This window comes from Calidris pugnax, unplaced genomic scaffold (assembly GCF_001431845.1).
Source record: "Calidris pugnax isolate Ruff unplaced genomic scaffold, ASM143184v1 scaffold163, whole genome shotgun sequence".
Taxonomy (NCBI): Eukaryota; Metazoa; Chordata; class Aves; order Charadriiformes; family Scolopacidae; genus Calidris; species Calidris pugnax.
In genome coordinates, this window is record NW_015090899.1 from 546351 (window position 1) to 562716 (window position 16366).

At 37.9% G+C, this 16366-nt stretch overlaps 1 protein-coding gene across 1 annotated transcript in view; it reads right to left on the reverse strand.

The window, feature by feature from the left end:
• The window catches only part of LOC106891813 (dystonin-like), an 89875-nt gene that overhangs the window by 67004 nt on the left and 6505 nt on the right, over window positions 1-16366 (reverse strand). The window contains exons 7-15 of the mRNA XM_014948587.1: window positions 15916-16122; window positions 11986-12105; window positions 11690-11797; window positions 9607-9825; window positions 6452-6655; window positions 3292-3523; window positions 2715-2941; window positions 1911-2033; window positions 326-427 (exon numbers count right to left, since the gene is read on the reverse strand). Coding sequence (XP_014804073.1) covers window positions 326-427; window positions 1911-2033; window positions 2715-2941; window positions 3292-3523; window positions 6452-6655; window positions 9607-9825; window positions 11690-11797; window positions 11986-12105; window positions 15916-16122 — 1542 coding nt within the window. The remainder of the gene's footprint in view (window positions 1-325; window positions 428-1910; window positions 2034-2714; window positions 2942-3291; window positions 3524-6451; window positions 6656-9606; window positions 9826-11689; window positions 11798-11985; window positions 12106-15915; window positions 16123-16366) is intronic.

Below are 16366 nucleotides of genomic sequence, written 5' to 3' on the forward strand. Positions count from 1 at the left end.
TATCACCCCAAAAAGTGAGCAGGAGTACTATGGATTTGTGTGGTATCAAACCCCCTCTGCTCTTATCAATAAACATAACCACAATCATTTCAAATCTAAACACAGAACAACATACATGAAGAAAACAACCCAAATAGATTTATTCTTTAATGGAAATAAAACCTCCAACCCAACCAACCCTGAGAAAAAATATCTGCCTACTGAAGGAAATAGTTGCTATAATCAGTGACACTTGTCACCTTCCCAATCACAGGACATTTTTTTACTACAACCACATTAAATCCTACTGACTCAAGACTGGGTTAGGAGTATCACACCATCTTACCTGCAGTCCATCCTGGTACTGAACAGCTGCCTGCATGGCTTCAATAAGCTTATCTACCCGTTCTTTCCATGTTTTGTTCAAGGCATCCCAGGCAGAATTCAGCTGGAAATAAGTGCAATTTACTCCAATGGACAGAAAAATTTTACTGCCTTATAATGTGCATTCACTAATTGTTCACTGATCAATAGCATCAATAAACTAAGCATGAATAGTTCATATGCATTCCATATTAACACTCTTGTTCTCCTTATCACTGCATAGTTACTGTCCTTCAGAACACACTAGAGGTTCTGGATTCCAAAAGCTGTAAACTTCAATCCTCATTATTGAGTATTTTGATTAACATGTGGATTATAGTTAATATGGGAAATACTATTATTAAATCATTTCGACTCAATGATCCCAAGAGTCTTTTCCAACTTGAATGATTCCAACCATGAAGATTTTGTGATTCAGTGATTCTATGATTATAAAAAAGGTTGCTTAAAAGAAACATACATTGCTGAACACTGGAGAAATTAAAAGTACTCTGTAGTCATCCAATCAGGATTGTCTCAGCTAAGATGTCACACTTGGCATAAACTAGATATATCTGAAATTTATCCTAGCATTACTGTTGCAAAAAGTAGCCATCTATTGTATTAATCAGTGAGTGTTTTTTAAAAAAAAACCCCAACTTTCTGTCTTTTACAAAACTTTTAACCCATAAATCAATAAAATAAAATTGTCTCTACATGCTAATCTAATCTGAGTCAAGATTCATTTACTTGAAACGCAAACCTTACTTCCTTCAGAACACACTAGAGGTTCTGGATTCCAAAAGCTGTAAACTTCAATCCTCATTATTGAATATTTTGATTAACATGTGGATTATAGTTAATATGGGAAATACTATTATTAAATCATTTCGACTCAATGATCCCAAGAGTCTTTTCCAACTTGAATGATTCCAACCATGAAGATTTTGTGATTCAGTGATTCTATGATTATAAAAAAGGTTGCTTAAAAGAAACATACATTGCTGAACACCGGAGAAACTAAAAGTACTCTGTAGTCATCCAATCAGGATTGTCTCGCTTGGCATAAACCAGATATATCTGAAATTTACCCTAGCATTACTGTTGCAAAAAGTAGCCAACTATTGTATTAATCAGTGTTTTTTTAAAAAAACCCAACTTTCTGTCTTTACAAAACTTTTAACCCATAAATCAATAAAGCTAAGATGTCACACTTGGCATAAACTAGATATATCTGAAATTTATCCTAGCATTACTGTTGCAAAAAGTAGCCATCTATTGTATTAATCAGTGAGTGTTTTTTAAAAAAAAACCCCAACTTTCTGTCTTTTACAAAACTTTTAACCCATAAATCAATAAAATAAAATTGTCTCTACATGCTAATCTAATCTGAGTCAAGATTCATTTACTTGAAACGCAAACCTTACTTCATCACAAAAGCTTCACGGGTATCTTACAATTGCCACAAAATTTCTATTTTCAAAATTTGTTGGGGGCAGGGAGGATATATCAATTTTAGCTGAACAAGCATCTAACAGAAGAGATCTAAGCATCTGCATTTCCCGTACCTCATCTATACTCTTGTTGACAAGAGGTTTGTCAGGTTCTCCACAAGCACCTCTGAGTTCAAAGCCAAGGTTCAGAACAGTTTCTAGTTCCTCTTGTAATCCATCAATTTCTTCTTTCACAGTCTACAAAGAGAAAAAAAAATCCAATGCTGCTAATACTAAATTTAATAATCTATGTACAGCTTGTTTTCAAGATAGGACATGGCAGGAGTTGACCTTTGGTGCCTTTAAAGTCACTTGGACTTACAACTGGATGCTTAAAATATAAGTATCCCTTTGCAGTGCCAGGTGAAATCAATTGACATCAGTCTAAATTATAACAATGGCTTACGATGGCATTTTGCATGAGATGGAAAAAAATAAACAGGAAGTTTTAAATTAGATTTCTTTAATCAGAGTGTTTTCTTTTTCAGAGGTTATCATTCAACCTTCAAATCTCTAACTATCAGCATAAATAATTACAGGCTTAGAGCATAACACACAGAGCATGATACACGCGTACACCTTTCATTTAGATGTTACGTAGTACTCAGGGAATCTAAAGTATGTATAACTTTTTAAAAGTCTCAGTGACATGCTTATTATATACATGTTCATAAGCAGATATGTAAATATAATGACAGGCACATGTTGCATGCTCATTGCAATTAAGAACTGACTCTTGAGATATCATTATAGTAAATTTTTATACAATTATCCCTCCCGGTCTAAACATATCCTCCTGTGATATTTCATTGTAATTCTGTCTTTTCACTGCATCTTTTAAATGAAATGCTTTAAGTCAACAAAATACTTTCTACTGACCTCAGCAGCTTCTTGCTGTTGCTTGACTACAGACGGGTCAATTCCAGGTCCCTCCAGTTGTCCAATGAGGTCCTGAATATATTTAATAGTAGCCACAAGAGCCGCGTGATCGTACCAAAACTTTGCAGCTAGTTCCATTACATCCAACAACTCGGCCTCCCTCTTCTCAGTCAAGGTCTGGATGTCTTTCCAAATGAGGACCATTTGGTCCAGTTTATCTTGAACAGCTAAACAACAGAGGAACTAGATTACTACCTTGGCAAACAATTCTTGGCCATAAATCTCTCTACAGTTCTACAGCAGAAACACATGTGTATGTTTTAAAATTTAGACTCAAAGTGTTTCTTTACAGGACTCCTTATAACGTTAAGTGGAAACAACCAACATAACCTTTAAAAATAAAACAAAGGTCATATCCACGATGAATTATTTTAAACAAATACTTTGCTTTTATAAATCCTCAGCACCTTCTCCAGGAGAACACAATCCCCAGACTAGCAGTCATCAGAAATGAAGAGCTTTATATGCTGCAGCTTGCTGCATTTCCACTTACACAAAACTTTCCTCAATCTATTACCTTTAGCAGATATATCCTTATCAGCTCCTTCTGAGCGAGCAATCATTTCCTCCCCTCTCTGTTTAAGCGTCTCGTACACCGGCTGAAGTTTTTCCAGATCCACTGACACATTCTTATTTTCACTGATTTGCTCTTTAATCTTCTCAACCTCTGCTGAGATTGAAGGTGGCTGCCTCAGGTGTTCAACTATGCGTTTCAGAATCTCAAGAGTTGAATCTATCTTGTCGTGAAACTGGGAGGGTAATAAAAGGACAAAAAGAAGTGGCAGAGAAATTAGAAAACAAAAACACAACTGAAAAACGGCATCTGAAGTTCTCTTGGAAAAAGGCACTTTAACATATTTAACATCTCTAACCAACATACACCTGTGCAACTTGCAAGATCACTCTTCATGGCTCTTCCCCTCTTAATAACTAAATTACAAAAATGACCTTGCAAAATGGTACTTCATCTCAGATTTAAGAATTTTACTACGAAATCTGGGTTCAGTGCTGAGACATAACATCTGAAGCTACTATAACATACAGAAGAATCTACTTGCATTTAGTCCTCTGTAATTCATACAGTAGGTTTGTACTTTATTTTGGAGACCCATGACTTTCTAATTTCATCATTTTAGAAAGCTGTTTACCTTAGTATTAAATACCTACTTTTTCATATCAGGACCAACCTACTGGCATATAACCACCGATTAAGATTTGATATGTAAGGTCATTCAAAAAGACATTCGTTTTGTCCCACCCAATAAGCACCCAATAGTGTGTATTAAGTCCACCCATGACTGACCGAGCCCAGGTAGGTGCCCAGAAACTCAATTAGAGCTGTGTTAACATAGTTCAGTGTTTGGCACAGGTCCAAAGATAGCCTTTACTATATGATTTTGGATCCATTGAGACTCCTAAAAACATCTCACCACCGTACCCCTTTCAAGTTACAGGAATTAGTAAATTGTGGGTGCATTTAACAATCCTCCAGGATCCACAAAAGCCACTCCTGACTACACTTGGGCAAGGTGCTAGAAAGAGCACAGCAAAATCAGATTCCCTTAGGTGAACAAATAGCTACATCCTTTCTATTCAAAGGAATATAAGCAATACAAATGCAATTACTTTTTCCCACCATCCAACCCACTTCAAATCAGACTCTGTGACTAATGTTACGGACACGGTGTTTTTGTTAGAAGTGCGAATATCACACAAGGCAGCAAAATGTGGTACAGAAGATAAGTAGCCTTCCCACATTCAAGACTTCTGAAAAACTGATTGCGGCAACAAAACCTTACAGAAGTGCTAAAAATGGAAATTAAATTGGCAATATTCAAGTCTAATTTTAGGACTTGTATATTACATTAAATTAAATAAGTCTAATTTTAGGACTTGTATATTACATTTTAGAATTGTGAGTGTATTCAGTGGGCCTCCTTGTACTTGCACCTCAATGAATGAGACAAGGTGTTTTAGAACTTAAAAGGAAGAAAATGCAAGTCATTACAACCTCTCACTCTGACTCCATAGGTTATGTGCTGCCTTTGATACATAACGCAATTTAATGTAATTTAAAACCTGAAGAGTTAAATAGTTATTCTTCCTGGAATGTCTAGACAAACACTGACATAAACCATCATAGTACAAAGCCATAATAATATATATGTATCTTAATAAAAAAAGGAGATTATACCAAATTACATTCTGGGCGTTACAATGTTTTGCTTTGCCATCTCCATATACATTTACATAAAGGAAATGAACCTTAAAGTATTGCATAAATAATCAAGCATTTTCTCAGCATCTGATTATACTCTAGCTGTTACCAAAACATGCACTTTTATTCTTGCTTTCTGTACTTAGCCAGTACAGCATCTTAATGTCCATGACATACAAAGCAGGGACTCGAATGCTAAGTAAGTATCTTAATTTTCAAATGTACGTGAGCATTTATGATAAACTAAAACACTGAATCTAAATAACAAGGCATCTTTCAGAGGTGTGAATAAAGAAAATTTTTAGAATTACTTAAATTATAATATAATGTCTATAAAAAGTTAAAGAGCAGGCTAATATGTCGCTTTTTTTCCTTAGCTTCTTAAACTCAGTCTGCAGGGGAATACGACATGAAGAACAATGACCTATGACAAAAAGTTCTTTAGAATGTAGACCTGATGAGAACTTTAAGGTGTATTTCTTTATTAAGTACTTTAGACCTGAGCAGAATATAGCACTTAATTTCCAGCGAACTGAGAAAAGGGATAATTTCCTATGAAAGGAGCAGTATAGAACAAAATATTTTTATTCAGGTTTTTGTATAGGCTCACGTACAGTTTTACTGGGTTCTTTTCTGAATTTGGGGTTGAGTAGAATAGTTTCAGCTTGGGTTTAATGACAATTAACTCAGCGTTTAGAAGTCTCCAAAATGTGATACCTAACAATACTCTGTCAAGGCTCATTGTGTAGGCTGATGAATCCAAGATGCACAGCTTTTATGGACTTGATCTGAATTTTATGCTTATGATAACATTTTGTGAGGTCTACTTTTGCTCTCAATACTTTTACGTAACAGTTCAAGCACGTATTACGTTAAGTTCTTGTGGGTCTGCAATGAAGACCAAATGCTGTTACCACTGCCAAGCTACTACCTTCCCTTGGTAATGGACTGTAACTAAAGCTGCCAAGTTCAAAATATGACTATACTCAAGTTAACTGATGAACATTGACACCCATGTACAAAGGAAGCATCAGTTGGTAACAGACCAGCAAGAGGAAACGGAATAAAGTGGAAAAAAAAAACCCACATTTTTAGACCAAATGTTCCTTTTTTACACAAAGGAAGCATCAGCTAGTAATAGACCAGCAAGAGAAAATGGAATAAAGTGGAAAAAAAAAATCCCACATTTTTAGACCAAATGTTCCTTTTTTTACTTCAAAATTTAGAAGCAATAACCTTTTTCAACTGCAGCAGTCTTAATACCAATATATAAAATTATAACCCCTCAAGAAATAGAAAGATCAAGGCCATAAGCAGTGATAGGAACATTCACAGGCCATTAGGTTGAAAAGTACAGATAAACCAGAATTTTAGTCTTGATATATACATGTCAGATGACAATGTCTGTGCATCTTCCCATTTGAATGAATCCAATTAGACTTTAAACTTAAATTGATACCTGGGTACACTGAGAAATGGCGTCATCCAGTGCCAGTGCTCGCTTTTTGACATCTTCCTTGATTTTACTGTAAAGGGTGTCAGCTGCCACGTATTTCTCTTGGATAGAAAAACCTTCTCCTGGGCTCAGCTCCAGCAATTGAGGCCCGGTTTTGTTCATCTTATCTATATGAGGCTTGTGCTCAGCGATCAGCTCACGCAGTTGCTATAACAAATGAAACAGCTTATCAGTTTCTTAGGCTTGCACCACACCACATTACAGCTGTCCACACTTCTAACACATCCAGCTGGCAAGACATTCCAAACAAATACCCTTCATCCTTATGTAAAGCACAAACAATATCAAATAAAGTCCGGGTTTGCTCTGCCAGTGATGGCTCCCATTCCAACAGAGGGCTATCCAGACATGAAACAGCACAATTAGAGACCTACTGGAAAGGTCCGTGCAATACTCTTGGAGGACACCTGATTACAGGTAAAATACAAGATGCTAACTATGTATATGATGCTGGCAACAGACACTCCCCAATATTTAGTACTTATAATGACAGAAATTACAACAATATTCCAGCCATGTGCATAACACCACCATGTATATACTTTTCATGTTGGTGTTTGTCACTTGCCGCAAACCCTTCCATTGAAGAACATCACAGAAAGAGGTACTGGTACAGCAAGAATATTAATTCAAATTATCCTTGCTTTAAGAAGAGGGAAGTAGCACAGGAAGTCAAAGAAATCAGTGAAAAGGACAAGGAAGACTGATTAGTAGAGATCTATCAACCTACTTTACCAGGCTCCTCTCTGGCTACAAGACCCCTCTTGTCTTCACAACAGCACTATTACTTACCTGACACAAAGCTTAACAAGTAATTAATAAGTAAGTTAAATCTGAACTTAGCTGTCTACCCCCTCTCATCATCTACCCCCTAAATAAGTAAGAATTGTGCAGAAGACTGTAGAAGTGCAAGGTCACAAGCTGTCCTCCAACTTGCCAAAGGATTTTGGTTTTGTTTACTTACACCCATAGACCCGACAAAAGGGAAAGGATTTTTTTTGTGGGAGCAGCCCGATCCTTCCCTCCAGTTTTATTTATTTTCTCAGCTCATTCCCCCTTTTTCAGAAAAATCCCACTGTCTGGTGAGGCACTGCCCCTCCTGGTGCTGTGAACTCCAGGCGTTTCTACCCTATAGCCCCTGTGCAGGAACATGAGAGGCACATGCTCTGCTCCACTCAGCTCACAGCTTGTTTAAATTAAAGGAGACACAGAAATGGGCCCGTATCAGTCTCAGTGTAAATAAACCCTCTCCTCTTCAACTAAGGTCCTTCCCTTAAAAAGAAATCCCAATACTGGCTTGCTCACTCGCTCCTCCCCAGAAGAGGAGAGGTTGAGAAGATTGAAAAGACAATGACCATGACTCTACAGGCCCCTGATGATAAAACAGCAATGAAAATACAAAAACCCCAGACTCCAGCTCTCACTGAGAATGTGACTCTTCGTACAACTTGCAACAAGACAAAAACATTGATTAGCAGAGAAGAGGAAAAAGTGAAATGAAGAACAGTTTGAAAGTTTTTACAACATAATGTTGTGCGTTTCATTTTTGCTCACAAACAGATGATTTGACATCAGGTCACAAGATTTCACCTTTCTGGGTCCAAACCTTATCCTAGTGCTCTGCCCACAGCTCAGTTCAAGCCAAATGGAATCAACTCTATGAATTCCACGACTTGGAACAAAGACAGTCAACAGTAAATACATCAGAACAGAAATGTAAGTCAATATAGAAAAGGGGTTTTAATTCACATTCATAACCTTTTTTCCTTTTTTTTTTTTTAATAGAACAACAAATTATTTGATCTTCTCCATGATCTACTATTGGGTAAACAATTCCAGTAAACATGTATTCCAGATCAGATTACGTGTTAAAATTGCCTGACATTAATCTTCTACTTAACAAACAAATCTCAGCTAATGGCATAGCCCAGGGAAAATGCAAAAATAGAAGCTCATCTAAAGGGCCTCTCATGCAAGCGGAATGATTAAAGTAGATGGGGAACAATCCTGTAAGTAAGACAAGCATGATTTGGTTCACGGTGACTAATCAAGAGAGTTTGTAAAGCTCATGTTATATAGCTACTCTTAATAGAGCATGTTTGTTCTTTGTGGACATAATAGGAAGACAAAACGAGCGAACCCAGTGTTTACCAGTGCATAAGAGTGGCATATCTTCATTAACTGGTCTCAGAATAAACAAGACTTTGAAGCCAGGGTTCATCCTATCTAACTTCAGTCACTTAATTGATGCAGCTAAAACAAAAAAAAGCCTAGTTACTGTAGGCTCAGTAGGAAGAGACAGGTATGGCCAGTAGCCATATGGGTTTGGGATGTGCCAAAACGTGCAGGCTTTTAACCTCGGTGGGATTCAGCTGATCCCAGTAGTACTCACATCTGAAACACACCAGTTTTTATTCCAGCTGATTATTCCTCCTTGTAAGAAAGGCCATATGGTGGCCAGCCTACAATACTCTTGCCTCTATTTTGTGATGTTACGGTAAACAATTATTTCTTTTAATTATTACATAACAAACATACTTGACATGAAAAGAGATTATGGGATTGGCTGGAACCCAAGCAATCAATTCTTGGCCCTCTTAATTGTCCATCTTTCTGGCTCAGCTAAGTTTACTTCCAATGATAACAACAAAACAAACAAATTCAGCAAAGCTGAATTTTTTAATCATGTTTTACCTTCTTTCGTTTCTTACTACAAGATCCCAGGTCTGTTCTTTCTGTTTATGGGTTTGGTTTGTTCTGATACTGACATTAATGTGTATTTTTAAATATACTTCTTAACTATTAACTTTTGTGTGCTCCGTTCGCTCACTGCATTGGCATTTTTTCCTCTATAGCCCTCTTTTATGTTTATAGGTTGTTTGATACCTTCCCCAGAGAATCTTGGTTGCATGCAGAGCTTGGAAAACAGCAGAGGAACGACTGCAAATGGATTTATTTTGTATTATTTTAAATCATTCTTTTTTTCAACAGAACTGTTAAGTCTGTGTTTTCAGCATTCAGCAAAGTACTCCACCGTTCCAGGCAGAACACTACTTGCTTTTGACACTTTGTTTTTTTAAAACTGGCAAAATGCTTACCCTGTGCTCTTCCTGTTGTTGCTTCAAAGTTTCATATTCAAGGGCTGGCGCAGGAAGCTGCGAGATGATCATTTCTGTTTCAGTTAACCATGGCCACAGCTCTTCGTAAGTCTCCCAGAACTGGTTAACCAGGGACTGAGCCCGTTCCAGCTGGAGGTATCTCTCAGAGTTCATCTGACAGACTGCATCATATTTCTGTAAGAGGCTTTTCATTTTTTTCTGTAAAATAATATTAACAAAAAATAGTAATGTATGTTTCGCACTTGTCTATTACCTAACAATTTTAATTTTATCTATTTATAATAATCTATTTCTAAACAATCTTTGATAATTATAGCACCAAACCACAGTGACCCAAATTTTAGTTTTGATAAAGTTTCTAAAGGATGGGTGTTCAAGGTGGACAGAATGAATATTGCAGGAGATCAAAATTTGGGAGATTACTTTCAAAGTAATTAAAACATATTCGATGATATCGATATTTACAAATAACACTTTCTTTGTAGGGCTTCCAGTCAAGCTGCAGATTATTTGACTGCAGATCTCACCCCACTTCCTTACTGAAGATGCTTATCTTCAGAGATACTGAGCTTTCCACAGCGTTTCTGAATCAAAGCACCATGAGTAACACATGAAAATCTGTTGGTGGTGGTGGTTTTTTTTAAATCTGGCAAGGGAAGAGGGTATACTGATGTGCTTGTAGCTTACAAACTTGCAATAGAAACCACAAACCATTATTTTCCGGGTTAGCACCCATTAATTACTAAGGATGTGTTACCATTAATAAAATGATAGAAGGACAAGTTTTAAATGTTACAAATCTACTGCATTCGGGTATGTGATAATAAAATAAAGTATCAGCTAACTGTACATTTTTCCTGTGGAAGCCTGCCCAAGTTATCATTTTTATGAAATATTACATGTGACAATGCACATAAATGCTAGCCTTGGAAAAACTAGACATATAGGCAAGCCATTGAATGTGAAGTGAAGAATCTTTTTTGGCAGAACAAGCTCTCCTTTCATTTGTTATGTCTTGCATATAAATTAAGGACAGAGATGCTATCCAAAGGACAAACCAGAGCCTAACACACAGATACGCAGTATTTTTGACAAATACAAGTATTTAATAGAGACTCACATGCAACTGCTCTCCCTTATGACTACGGTTTCACAGACAGAACATCTCATCTATTTTAAATTAAGAGCAAATCAAATTTATTCACCGATCCTGCAGCAGAGCATAATTAGTGAAGTATTGTTCAAGGAGGGTGGTCCCTGAAAGGACTGAATTTACACAAAAAATCCAGCCTTATTTAGCAAAAAAACACCAACCCCACAAGTAATCCATCCTTAAACGCCAACAGGAAAAATCTGTTTGTACATATATAGAGCCCAAACATCAGGCTCTGTATGTGCATAACAGATAAAGGCATAAGAATGCCTTTTGTGGGCTGTGTTTGTTTGTCAACAGCTGGAATAACCCCGTCAGGTAAGGTCCACACTGAAATCAGCAGAAATGAAAGTAAAGATTCACGCTGAGGTGCACAGCCACTAAAATCCAGCACAGAAGTAACAGATAAAGGCATAAGAATGACATCTGTTTGTCAACAGCTGGAATAACCCTGTCAAGTAAGGTCCACACTGAAAGCAGCAGAAATGAAAGTAAAGGTGCACAGCCACTAAAATCCAGCACAGAAACACACCCACCCAGAGCTTCACTGACCCAAGAGAACTGGGCAAGACAAACAGCCAGATTCCACACACACCATCCCAGATGACTAATACCTATTCACTTAATGGTCCAGTGGCTAAAATACTATTTACCATGGATGAAGATGATAAATGGGGCTCCAAATTAGTATCAGGCAATGAAGCAAGTACACAGTGTTTGCTCTTTGAACATCCTGAAGGAAGGAGAGTGATACACAACAGCATTTCTTCCAGTATTGCAATGCTCAGACTACAAGTGGCTGTAATTAATGCTTTTTCATTACTATTTCACAACAGACACCATAGGAATCCTTCTACTTATATACTGTCTGCGTATCTACTGCTGTAGCTGCAATTTAAGGAACTTTACCTTTATGGTCTGTTTCTCTTCTTCGGTGCATGTGGTCATAATCTTATCCCCCGACTTAACAAGTTCATCTATAGTATCTTTGTGCCTCAAAATCTCCATGGTAAAAGCCTTTAAAAACAATACAAATTGGTCAGGGGGGGAAAAAAAAAAAGAAAAAAAAAAAGACTACATAGAGTAAAAACTATTTTTGAAGTGCATTATGATGGACTGAAAATTAAATCATGCCAGTACATTTTCTAGATGGAGAGTGTGCCGGCCAATAATTAACATGACAGTTGGAAATGCATTTCTTTTACCTTTTGAACTTGTAGCTGAGCCGTGGTCTGGTCTTGCTCAAGCATAATATCACCCAGAGACATCAGTTGCTTCTCTGTTTCTGCAATCCAGGCAAATTCAGCATCAGCTGCTTGATCAAACTAAATGAGGGAGACATGAATTAGTTCAGCGGTTCCATAGACATGGAATTAGAATGACCATTTCAAAAATGTTGAAGGTGATTAAAAAGGATACTTTTGAATTGTTAGAAAGATAGCGGCTCACTTTCCATATGAGGTTTTTATAGAAATGAAATACAAAGCCCAACGTGATTCTGAGGGACTGTAATACAAGCAGGTTAACTCATAAGCATGACAAAGTAACACAAGCAAATGTTTTTTTCCAAAGCCTACAGCTCTCTAACAGGCATAAGAAAATAAGAAGGGTTATAATTTCAGAATTTTCACTAGACTGTTTATTTTTATTTTACTCTACTTTCACGTGTCTTTTCCGTGTCTACGTTAATTACTACTGCTAGTGCTGCAATTACCCTAAGAAATAGTTGTTTGATGTTATCCTTTTAATCTTAAGAGCTGCTTTGGTATTAAATGACAAAGACAAAGCAATCACAATACAACTAACTCGGTGAAAAACCTCATTAAATTCAGAGAGGACAGGATTTAATCCAAAACTAGACCTTGGATTAAACGCAAAAATTCTTTGGGGCATTTGGGTGCAGCCAGTCCTTTTCCTAAAAGATTAAGTTTTGACTACCATTAGTCACCACTTAAATCTTTCAGAAATTGCCTCAAAGCACTTAAGTAACGAGAGGATTTGAAGGATCTGTTTCTTACTGATTTGCGAAGGAGGGCACGAGATCCTGCAAAGAAATACACGGGGACCTAACTCTTCTGAAAAGTAAGACCAAATTTAAAAACCAAAATCCCACATTCTCTCTTCAGCTCAAGTTTATAGGCATGTACCTCAGCACACAGGCCCTGCAGTACTCAACAGGGGCAGCTTTGAGCTTAGGCCATACAGAAATATCACATGGGATGACCAGATGAGCAAAAGAGTCATCGTAGAAACCACTAAGAACTTATTTTATTTATTTCTTTTAAACTCTGGCCCCCGCTGCAATTAATTGAACGTGAAGAACATGGTGCTCAGTTCCTGTGAAAGTCGGTCAGGATGTTTTAGGTTAGAACCTGCTACTTTTGTTGTTGAGACCCTCACTTTCCTCAGAAGTCTCTTTCTGACCACCCTCTGTCCCTCGCCTTTTAAATCTGCTGGTCTGGGCCTTTGTGGCTCTAGACCACGGCAGCCCTGCTCCTGTAACGTACCTGCACTTCACTTCAGTCACTAAATCAGCCTCGCCTTAGTGGGTGATCATGAGTCACACAAAAACAAAAGAAGCACTTCTGAAATTTCATTCTTTACGAGTCAATCTTTTTCAGCCTTTATAATCCATTTGTTACATGAAAGACAAGCACGAACATTCTTTTTCGCTGTATGTCATTTCTCATAAAGGTAACAGAAAGTAAGTTTTGTCCTAAATATTGTGACTTCCTAACAGAAAGGTGTGTTCCAAAAGAATCAATACTATAAACATTAAAACTAAGCACATGTACCAACGGTACTTTAATCCTGGCTTCAGAAACTACAGCTCACAAGCAAGCTCTTCAGAAGCCCACCAATTTATGATCCAAATGAAGGAAATGAAGAAGGTGATTTCAAATGTGTTAGATGTACACATTAACTGCCATGTGACTTGCTGATACTAAATATCCATGGTTATTGAAAATAATATCGAGCAAATATTTAATGGAAATAACAAAATCAAGGCATGGCAGTGAAACTTCTAGGTTAAATAGCATCGATTGAGGACGAGGAATCCAAACGCCATTTGCTGAGGGTATAGGATTTCCAATTTGTGATGTTCAAATGTAACATTAAGGAATAAAAAGCACAAAATTGGTACTCTCTGCATCCAAAATTTGAAGTGTTTCCTTCCCATTATGCATGCCAGTTATTTATGAGCCCTGAACTTCATTTGAGTCACTATAAAATCAGCTATTTCATCCCCACCCGGTTTAACCAAACAGAGTTCATTGTGGTACTTTTTCTTCTAACCAGGAATGATTGACTTCTGAATATGATGGCATTGTGACTTAGTCCATGAAAGCTTTCTAAAGCACGCTCTGTGGCTGCTTTAGAGAGAAGAACAAGTAAGCCAAAAGTAGAGTATGACCTTCTGTTTCTACGTAGCACTCCTTCACTGGAGTAAGGCACTGACCAATGCATTCAGTATTGAGAAATGAAGATTAAAACACATAGATAGAATTATCCTAGAGATAAATTTAGCTATCTGGGAGCATTTTGGCCAGGTAGTTAAAAAACAGGACACTGCATTAGTCTATTAAGCCTTTCAGCTTCTATTCATACCAGGAAACATACAGCTTACTGCATTTCTCACCTTGGCCCATCAACATCTTGCACAAACCCCCCCCTGCTCCCACTGAACCCTCACGTTCTGAGGGGCTGTGTCCCCCACCCAAAACTTTTTAATAGCACAGCCACTTGAACGAGTCACCACAGGGTGAGTTCACAGAGCACCAGCTTCTCCAAAAATATTTTTTATTTTGCATGGTTTCTCTGTGAGCTCAACGGAAAGTAGTTTATCCTTCACTGGAAGCTCATCAAGCCACTTGATATTTGTCATAGGATCTAGTGTGTAGCAGTGTATCGCGGTGACGTGAATTGGGCTGAAGTGGAGATTAGGGGTTTGCAGGACTAAGGTGCAAGGTGCCCTCCCAAAATTAGCTACTGGAGCAGCAGCTCCAGACCTTCCATGCCCAGACCTGAACCTGCTGAACTTGTGCTGGGGGATGCAACACACTCACAGAATTCAGAAAAGCTGAAGGAGAGCCAACACATACCCTCCTGACTCACCTTGTCACTCACTGGAAAAAAAAAACCACCCACCCTTCATCTTTGAGGATTTGGTTAACGAGACAAGATAATATTCAGAGCAAATCCCTTAACAAGAAACATGAAGTTATTTTTAACCTCAGTTACAAGGAGATCTGAGTTACTACCAGCCTCTTTTAGTTGGCTTTCAGCAAACTTTGAAAATACCACACATGCTTTCTCCTTGTGCTGTTACAACTGTTTACGGGAACTATTAGCAGAAACATCTACTGATATTTTTATGCCTGAACTGTAGGCAGACATGGGAACTATTAGCAGAAACAGAAACGTCCACCGATATTTTTATGCCTGAACTGTAGGCAGACACTGGAAAATTGTGTTTCCACAACACATTTATGAGCAAGCTTAAATATGGGACTATTTAGCGATAAAATTAAAGTGCCAGTTCTCAAAGTGCACCCATATATATACACCTCCGTGCTTGTACAGAAACCTCCACATATTAAATAACTAAATTTTTGAGCCCCAAGAAGAAAAGCGTGGTGGATACGAATAAAAGCAATTGTTATTTAAATCCTCCACTACAGCTTGAACAAGATGATCCAGCTTTTAATTGTGGAAAGTACAGAGGAGCTAGACAATCAGCTGATGCTAAAAAGGTGTGGCAACCCTCGTGATTTCAGCCTTGCATCAAGTAAAATTGGCTGGGGATCTGCACCATACTTTCCTTAACACGATCTACAAAGGACACGGGCCATTCAGTTCTTCCTCAGGCAAACTCCCACTTAAGGAGCCACAGGATAGTTTCAGCAATTTTAGCCACAAGATTGATGTTTGTGTCAACGAAAAGGCAGACAACTATGAGCGTACAGATGAGCTGAGCTCTGGTATTCATACCTTAGCACTAGAGTGCCACTTCCTTCAAACACACCTTCTGCTGCTCAAGCAGAGCAAACTTTTGGCAGCATTATTAGAGAACACCTTTTGTTCAGGTGCACGTGGCCAGAGACTATTATTGCCCAAAGAAGAGTTTCCAGTACCTGCTGGGATCTCAGGATGGCAGCATCAATCTCATCCACCTTCTGAGAGATCCTGTTGCTCACTAGTCTGTAACGTTTGTTGACCTCCGTTAGCATCTTGTCAAGCCCCTCTCTGGCCCTCCAAGGCACCAGCTCCAGGAAGGCACTGCCAACTTCATTCACAGTGTCCAGCAACCCTTTGTTGTTCTTTGCTTCTTTTTTCAGCTCCTGAAAAAGGTTGTTTAAAGTAAACGTGTGAGCACACCAGCTGAACACGCGCAGCTTACGCATGACTTTTTTATTCTTTCAACCAGTCCATGAGGCAAGAACTGAAAACATTTTCCACACAAACCAAAGCACGCTTATTTTCAGCTCAATTATATTAGCTTTTTGATACTGTAAGCTGTTTGATAGAGAAGTGGGTGATTCTTGAAGAGAATTCTCTAGAGAATACATCTTAAGTGTATTTCTC